This window comes from Phyllopteryx taeniolatus, chromosome 8 (genome assembly GCF_024500385.1).
Source record: "Phyllopteryx taeniolatus isolate TA_2022b chromosome 8, UOR_Ptae_1.2, whole genome shotgun sequence".
Taxonomy (NCBI): Eukaryota; Metazoa; Chordata; class Actinopteri; order Syngnathiformes; family Syngnathidae; genus Phyllopteryx; species Phyllopteryx taeniolatus.
This window is the reverse complement of record NC_084509.1, coordinates 23,123,515-23,132,546: the sequence shown is the minus strand read 5'-3', so window position 1 is coordinate 23,132,546 and position 9,032 is coordinate 23,123,515. Positions and strand designations below refer to the sequence as shown.

The following is a 9,032-nucleotide window of genomic DNA, read 5'->3' as shown; positions in this document are numbered from 1 at the left end:
CCTCTATAGCTTGCGCCATCGGTCCTCTCAGTCGCCTCTCCGTTTCTTCCCGCAACTGAGGCACTCTGCTGATGCTCTGATACGGCCTCTGCCTCTGAAGAACAGGAAATGAAAATCTTTTTTCCCCCCCTGCTTCCAATCAGTTGCTCCGGTCCTTTATCGTACAGAAACACTGTATCCCTGCAACGGTCGTCTTTCACTCCTCTAATGAACTCATTTTGCAAGAAGGGAGAATACCATCTTATCTTTGCAGAGGGGGACTTCTGCGACGCACACACACACACACACACACACACCTGGCTTCCCAACATATAAACAGAAGCAAAAGCTCAATGTTTTGTCCTCTCATACATATATATATATATATATATATAAAACGTATCTTCAATAGTGAGTTAATATGGGCAGCACAGTGCAGAAAGAGGTTTTGGCTTTGAAATACAGCAAGTGTTAAAATGCTCCTTTGGTATGAATTTGTGTGAACGGTTTGGTCTGTCGATGTGTTAGCCCTGCGAGTGACCGGTTACCAGTCCAGGTTGCATGCCACCTCTCACCCTAAACTTACACAGTTACATGACAACCTTAAAAGTACAATTCTAAGTAATGTTCTGGACATCATTCTCATGACTATCATTATTATTAGTAGTTTTTAATTAACCTAACATGGAAACGCCACGCAGGGTAGAGCCCAGATTCAAACCCAGAACATCTCGACCAACAGGTCATTGTACTACTTGCTTGTTTTGTAAAAATGATCATCTTAATAGTTTTCTCCAAATCACCTACATTTTATCATACACTAATAAGTATATTGTAATCTAAAAAATATCTATCTAATATTCTAAGTATATATAACTATACTAATAAGTCATCGTAAGAGTGGACATTTCCAGTCAGGAAGTTATTAGAATGGGCGCGCGTCTCCCCCTGTTGGTCGAGAAACAACATGCTGTCAAAGAAACCTGTTTTCACCATCACTGTCTGCAAATCTGTGCTGATTGTTTTGCTTTCCTTTACATAGGCCGAACAAACACACACACACACACACACACACACACACACACACACTCTCTCTCTCTGACCCCGGACACACATTTAATCTGTTTGCAACCTCTCATGCTGAGCAGAGCTTTAATTAGAAGAGGATTGTCTTTCGTCTCATAGCTTCTGCGGTGACACTATAGAGCCCCCGAAGTAGAATTAACCTCCGCTCTAATCCTAATCTTGTTTTCTACAGCACCCTTTTGCATCCTTCACCAGCGCCTTCTTTAATTGCGGCATCCAGTGAGCGAAAAATCTACAACCTCTACGACCTCGTCCACCTTCACCTTCGTTTAGCAGTAACGTGGCTCGGTTTGCATACTGAGCGAGCTGGCACGAAGAAGGCCAAAGATGGCCTCCATGCTTGAGCGCTCACATTCATTATAAAGGCGCACGTGCAAAGGGGGAGATGTCATCAATCATTGGAGCGCTCTTCTTTTTACAAGCATATCTGTGTTCATCGCTTAGTTCCAATTAAACAGTCAATTTTTGCTCATTCCACATGAGCTCACAGGTGCACTATTTATGTTTGAAGATGTCACGTTGCTTCTGATTTTCTTTGAAATGGAGGAAGGGTGGGGGATTGGGAGGAAGCAGTTCAGGGGGGCAGGTTGAGGACTGAGGCGCTGGCAATGACCCAGATCATGCAATGAATCAATTGCTTCACACTGACTCTGAGTTTTTTTTTTGCTTTTTTTCTTTTATTATTTGGATCCCCTTCCTGTCTAAGTATTCAAATCTAAAGTAAAGAAGTTATCATTTGTCAATCAATGACGCTGTACCACGATAGGTCATTTGATGTGTGCTTTGACACTAGGAGAAGAAAAAACAAAAAACAAACAACAACAAAAAAACACTACCACTTGCTTTGACACCCCATGTCATGTACCAAGAGAATGAATGGGGTCAGGTCATCTGCACCAGTAACAGACATGGGCACACAAATGCATAATTCAGGATCCTACATGTCCCCAGTCACCAACAAACACTTTAACGCTATTGGTGTAGCGATCTCTTCCGTCTTCATTATATTACTTAATTGATGAGTGCGTCTTGTGTCAAGAAAATCAAGAAGATGTTCGCGCCAGACAGCCTTCACGCCCTTTTAACAGCCGGCCACTTCAACGCATGCGCACAACATCAGCTGCCGAGCCGAGAAAATGAAATCAAGCCAACCGATGGCATCTAAAGCGGAGGGAAAGGGCTTGATGATATACCTTTCAAAATAAAAGCTACATTCGTCAACACCGAGGCACAATACGCTCATAAAAATGAAAGCATGTTTTTTTTTTAATATACATTTTATTTCAATTAAAAAACGATATATATTTTTTAAGAATGATACAGTTCAGGATACTCAGAAATATGATAACAGTAAATGGCGTCATTACATTTTTACAATGAACGCCGGATGTCGCTAATGAAAATGTCCGGTGCTACGACGCCGGGTAACACCAGCCACTAGACTTCACCTCGAGAGCTAACTGTAGTTTACATCTCAGAAAAATGTCCAGCATTGCGACTTTTTACGCTTGTAGGTGACCGAGGTGGTGCGAGCCGGGATGGCGCTGGTCACCGTCCAGCGGTCACCGACCCCGAGCACTACCTCCAGCCCCTGTGTGTCGGTGAGTATCCGCCAAAGTGTTTTTTGTTTGTTTTGTTGTTTTTTTTTACATCTGGCGGAAAGCTCCGTCCCGAATGTCACTGGTTTTTCTGTTTTGTTTTTTTGGGGGGCTCACTTCATTCCTTAGCGCTAACTTTACAGCATATTAGCTCAAAGTTAATTTCCCTTTCTCAGTTTTCTTGTTCAAGCTAACACCCGTTTGTTCAACAAACAAAACTACAGTCAGTGCAGCTACATCATTAGCAGTTTGCTAACTTACTTCCTCGTGAGTCTATTCAGGAAGACGCGAGAAAGCAGCTCCTTCGGGCGTCCTCTTATCTCCTTTTGACGCCTCCATAAAGCTGCTGAGTCACACTGACACGCGGCCGTGTTGGCTTCCACTTCCATAGATGCAATTGCCATTGGAAGCCTGTGCGGTAAGTGTCGGTTCCCAGGACGAGTCCCAGTACACCCTGGACTGGTCACTTTTTACATGGCAGGGCAAAACCATGCAAAGTCACATGGACAACTGAGACAAGTCTTCAGTGAACGTGCATGTTTTTGGAATGTGAAGAGCACTTGGGGGGGGGGGGGGGGGGGGGGGGCACAGGGGAGAACATGCAAACACACAGAAAGGCCGCAGCAGAGATTCAAACCCCGAACCTTAGAGCTGTGACTCGCACTTCTTGACCATTCACCACCGTGCTCCAATTTAGTATCAATCAGCAGTTTTTAATCTTAATTGTTGCACCCTGCATTTCAAAAAGTCAGCGGAAATATCTGCCCTTTATCCCTGATCTTGATAATCGATGGATTTCTGTATTTATTTTTTGGCTATATAATAAATAAATGTTTGAAAGAGCTCAATACACCCACTCAGACTATACTGATAACTGAGTAATTTAATTAGGCGCAAACCTCACTCCAATGAATAAGGAGTGAGAGACGAGTGGGCGACAGACATAATTTACACTCCTGCAGCAAACTGTCAAAGTCCTTTTGTCGGCCGCCAAATGTTCCACCAGTGTCCTGTTGGTTCGCTCAAGGTACATGAAGTTGTGTTCAGATTCCACAGAGGAGTATTCGTTACCATTAGCTATTAATGAAAAAAAAAAACCATAGATTTAAATGTAAAGCAATGGTACTTGATCACTCTCTGTGGTTTAACGTGTGAATTTATGGATGTGAACCCAGAGTACTTTGCAAACACGTCCAAGAGGTTTTTTTTTTTTGTTTGTTTTGTTTTTTTGAGACCGTGAAGAAAAAAAAAGGAAGGATGTGACTCCCATAACCAGCCAACTACCAAAAGCCAGCAAACAGGCCAAATTATGGATGGCATCACATAATAAAAAAAAATACTGGTTCTCAAACAGCCTAGACAAGTCTGAAGAAAAAAAAAAAGCGAGCCTTAATGGAGGCAGCGCGTCATCACTGGGCCTCCGTAGTACACTTGTTGTTTAGTGTGCGGATCAGTGCATGTGGCGCATGCGGCAGCTACCAGCGGCTCGCCAAACACGTATATATCCGCCCCATGTTGACAGCTTCACCAAAAATTTGAATCTTTTCGTGTTATCAGAAGTTAATGCCAAAACCTGCACTGACACAGCAGCAGCTCTGCTTACCTTTTGGCTGGACTTTGCCCATTGCTTGGAAATGGCGGATGATTTTCACCAAATTGTGGGCATGGAAACTGTGTGTGCGGGCGTTATTATGTAAAATTGGTCAATTATCCTGATTTTTATGTAAATATTTACTCAGTTGTTTAATTTCTCACAGTGAGAACAGAACAGTGACCTCAAAAATGTAATAAATAGCGTGACCCCCCCCCCACAAAAAAAAAATAGCAATCTATGTTCCAAAAGCATGTAGGAACAATACGTTTGTATACTGCACATAATGTGGGACACGTCTGGATGAGGCTCTTATGTATACAGTATGTGGCGTGAAAGCAAGGAAATAAGTATCAAAAAGGGCCAATAAAAATACGGCAGAATATCATATAATTCCCTATACATTCTTCCCTGTAGCTTTCTAGCATTTTGCCTTTGAACACATCTTCCGAAATATCGACCCAGCAGTTGTCCCAGCTGGCGTTACTCGCAGTCAGCACAGCGGGGAGCGGCCGCCCTCGTGTGCCGTAATCTGCCTAGCAGCTCACCCAATCCCCCTCATCTCATTGGCTATAAGGCCACTCCCTGCACATGCATGCAGCTGTTGTAACCATAGAGATGAGCGTGTGCATTACACCCTGTTACTTATTATGGTATAGAAAAATCATCGCCGGGACATTACGACCACTGGGACAAAACATTGATAATACAATAAAAGATCTGTATCAAATGGTCTGCCTTTAAAAAAGATGATAATGGAGAGAGGTAGAATACTGTATATTCAATATTATGGTTGTTTGGAGTTAATTGTAATGTAGAAGTGTATCGCGTCATACTGAGAGGGGAACATCCCTCGGCCCGGCGACTGTCCACTCACTTGATCAGATTTTTGGGATTGGACTGGTAGCGCTGGATCAAGCTAAATGCGCGTCTTCTCACTATTGTACACCTGCATCTTTTTCCCTGTCACCATTATTTATCGACAAGCAATTGCAGTATAAATCCTGTTCTTGCATTATTCCCGTTGCCTTCCGGGCTGTGTACGTAATGTAAATTTGGCCCATGCCTTCCCCAGGGTTGACAGATTGATGCCGAAGAAAACGTTCCTGAGTTTTTGGAGGGATTACCAGAGGGATTAAAATGTTTATGTTTGTGGTGAACTGGTTCCTGAGGTGGGGGAGGATGATTGCATTTGGGGCAGTGCGTGAAGAGCATGGAGTCTATTTAAGCTTTATCCCTTCTGTCTGTTCTGAGCCGAGTGCCTCATATCACAAATGAAAAGTCACTTTTTCTCTCTCTTTCTCTCTCTCTTTCTCTCTTTCTCTCTCTCTCTCTCTCTCTCTCTCTTTTAATGGAGGGTTAATTGACTGCCTCAGCAAGTGATATAAACAACCGTCCTGGCCTGCCTGATGCAATGTGTTCTCTAAGCTCTCTGCTGATGTGAACGGATGCTGGTATTAATTAATTTTAAAATCTTTTTTCCCCCCCTTCTTCTAGGAGGCAGGCAGTGGTGAGGATGACTGTCGCTCCCAGCCCAGAAGGTGAGCCCACATCCTGTTGAGTCAGTCACACACTCACACGGCATTCCTCTATGTTCTCAGGCTGTTGCAGTTTGCAAGTTGCGCCACTAGGGGGAGGTTGCATATCAATATCATCCCATTTCACGACAACATTTTTGACATGCTCTCAGTAAACACATGTATGTAACACTTAATTGAATGAAATAATGGATGACAATTATATTTTAACACTCTAAATTATAATACATTTTAAAAATTGCAAGAAATAAAATGCTTGTTTGGTTACTCTGGTCTTGCTGGTTTACTCAAGGAGACCGCATTAGCTGTTAACATGTGCAGTGAAAGATGCACTTGCACTTCCATTTTCTTTTTGTAAAAAGAAAATGATAAAAATATAAATTATCCATTCTAGGGTCAAAATGTCATCATTATAAAACTTGTGTTGTACAGGCTTTTTATTTATATATATATTTTTAAGTTCCATGCATTCTTAACTGCCATAAAGTTTTGAATTAAGTAATAGTCATTAATATTAAGATGTAAAAACAATTAAACACTCTGCTCTATTCTCATAGACTGTGCAACGTGTGCAGGACCGTAAATGATGTCATATCTTGATTTTCGTGCAAACGCGAGGCTCGCCAAAATGGACGTACAGACACAACCAGGGTGTGTCCGTTGATATCCGTCTGGCCCATGTGACAATTTGGTGACTGAAAATTGGTCTGAACATTAGCCTGCTCAGACCATGTCTAACTTTTGGTGCAGCTAGTCTAATACGATTTTGGTGAATTTGATCAAGGAGCAGGCAGACAGATACTTATTATGCCACTTTTAAAAGGAATGAAAGAAGCCGCTTCGATTGGACAAGATTGAAGTCGTCTGTGGGGATGGCCACACCAGCCCAGACGTCCCACTCCTAAATGCACTGGTCCACGAAAAAGCAAAAGTCACAATCACACCCTGGTTAATTTTTAAAGACCGACTGACCATAGTTCACGTGATGTGCGAAGAGGTCTTGCGCCGTATGCTGACATTTTGCCGCTCAATATTTTGGAGTAAATCTGTGTATAATGTTTTTTATATTATAATAAATAAAAATTAAATAAATTCCTGTCAGTGAAAATCCAACGGAAAACACAAGCCCTAACTGTGTATTTTTTTGTCTTAAAACACAATGTCAATTTGAACCAGCATTAGTTTTCTAGATCAAGCCTCTCTGGGCAGATAAATGATGTCTTTGTTTAGCATTCTCATCAGTGTTTGGTCAGACTCCTGATGTTGTATCTTGCGCAAGATGGTTGTGGTTGCATTGATGAGTGGCTTTTTAAAGTGTGTATCTGCACTTTTAGGGTATTCATAAATCTTGTTTTACTTAGTTTGGTCGACTGTGGTTTGTTTAGTCACTGACCTCAACAGAACATAAACCGACAATGGCGGAGAAAAACAGTCAAACACTCTGGTTGTGTGTGTTTCACCTGTGTTGTGATACCGTTGAATGATTGTAACTGTCCACCATACTGTAGTTCTTGAAACTCATATTGTGGATGCACTGTGTCTGTCTATACACAGCAACATACAACTTGAAACTGAGTTCACAAAAAGCTTTGACTCTGTTATTGACCGCATGAATAGTTAATTGTAGTTCCGGGAAAAGGAAAAGAATGCAGCACAAAGATTTTGTGGAACCTTCTTGTCAGCGCAATTTCATCATTTTCAATCATTGTTTAAATTATCTTTTTAATTTAGCTTGTAGCTCAATACCAAAACAAGGCACATACAGTATGATGGGTGGGCTAACTGAAATCAAATTCAGCACTCTGCCAGCTACAATGTTAAACCAGTCTTCAAACTTTACGGAAAAAGATCTCAAAGAACAGGATCCCTGTTGATTTGGAAAGATACAGTATCTGATATTGGGGGTTGCTGAGGTCAGATGATTTTTTTCAGCTCTCTATTGGTTGGAGCTGATCCCTCTCCCAGCTAATAAGTTATCACATTCTCTTCCCCTGCTACAATATTATATAGAAGAACCACTGTAGCTTTTGTACTGAGCAATTCCCGGAATGTTCAACCTTTCAAGAGGCTGTAGGTCTCTTACACTGTTAAAACAATGTAAGGCATTTGTCATAAATCCCAAACATAACAAATAAAGCATTCTCAAAGTCTCTGTACCATCTGCGTCATCTCCATTTTCCTCTTCACCCTCTGGCGTGGGCTTTGTTTTAGATTATCTCTCACATTTCATTCATGTGCGTTTTGGACCGGTTCGCCCTCTCATGAGCCTCAGGAGTCAACTGTGACCATGTCTTGTAAATTTCCGTTGCTGGTGTACTGGTTAATGCACACAATACTTAGGATTCAATTTCCAGTTGAATCAAACTGAATGATGAATCGCTTACTAAGTAACTAAGCAGCTACAGTTGTTGGAATTACATTTTGGATTGTGCATAACTTGGGATTGGGGGGGGGGGGCATATTGGGTGGTGTCAGTTGCGGGGTCGCAGTCTTCAATTCTGAACTCATTCACACACTGGCACAGCTCTACACTAACTTTTGCACTAGTAACACATGATTCGGTTGCACCATTTTTTGAGGAGGTACAGCATGACCATGGCATACTATAGTTTCGATTGACAGTGACTCGAAATATGGTATTTTTGTTAATGGGAACAAGACGTTTGTTCCCAACCAGCAGCAGCAGACAAAACAGGTCAATTAAAATAAAATGGAAAAAAAACAAAGGCTTTACTTATATTTGATCATTTGTTCCACTACAGGGGCCAGTAACCCTCTTCCCCTGGGAAAACCCACTTAATTTTGAGCATTACCACGACAATATGATTAACATGAACAAAATGATGACATAAATGTACCACCACCATATAAAAGTATCATTTACACTATTTTGCTAATGATTTACTAGCAAAACAAAACAATTTACCTATTTAAAATCATAGTCCCCAAACCGGGCATGGATGACACAAATTGAATTAATAACATTGACACCGCATCACAGCGCTCTTTCTCTCTCTCTCATACAGGAGGAGATTGCAGTGGAAAACACTTTCAGCAATTAAAACTTGCACTCGCGCAAGTGCAACAATGACATTTTTAATCGCACAAGCTGAAAAACAGGTCGCATATGTGACAAATTTGGTCGCAGTCTCGAGCCCTGACTTAGGTAAAATGTAGAGGCTCTCAGACCTGAGCAATTAAATAATGCCATTATATCAATGAGGTCATTCCAAACAGCAA

General features: G+C 41.6%; 2 protein-coding genes across 2 annotated transcripts in view; one reads left to right on the top strand and one right to left on the bottom strand.

The window, feature by feature from the left end:
• Positions 1–9,032, bottom strand: part of tp53i13 (tumor protein p53 inducible protein 13) — a 400,199-nt gene that overhangs the window by 283,289 nt on the left and 107,878 nt on the right. The gene's annotated exons all lie outside the window — the stretch shown is intronic.
• ssh2a (slingshot protein phosphatase 2a) overlaps positions 2,466–9,032 on the top strand; it is a 32,277-nt gene continuing 25,710 nt past the window's right edge. Inside the window, exons 1-2 of the mRNA XM_061781399.1 lie at positions 2,466–2,666; positions 5,752–5,795. Of these exons, the coding sequence (XP_061637383.1) occupies positions 2,604–2,666; positions 5,752–5,795 (107 nt within the window). The 5' untranslated portion in view covers positions 2,466–2,603. The remainder of the gene's footprint in view (positions 2,667–5,751; positions 5,796–9,032) is intronic.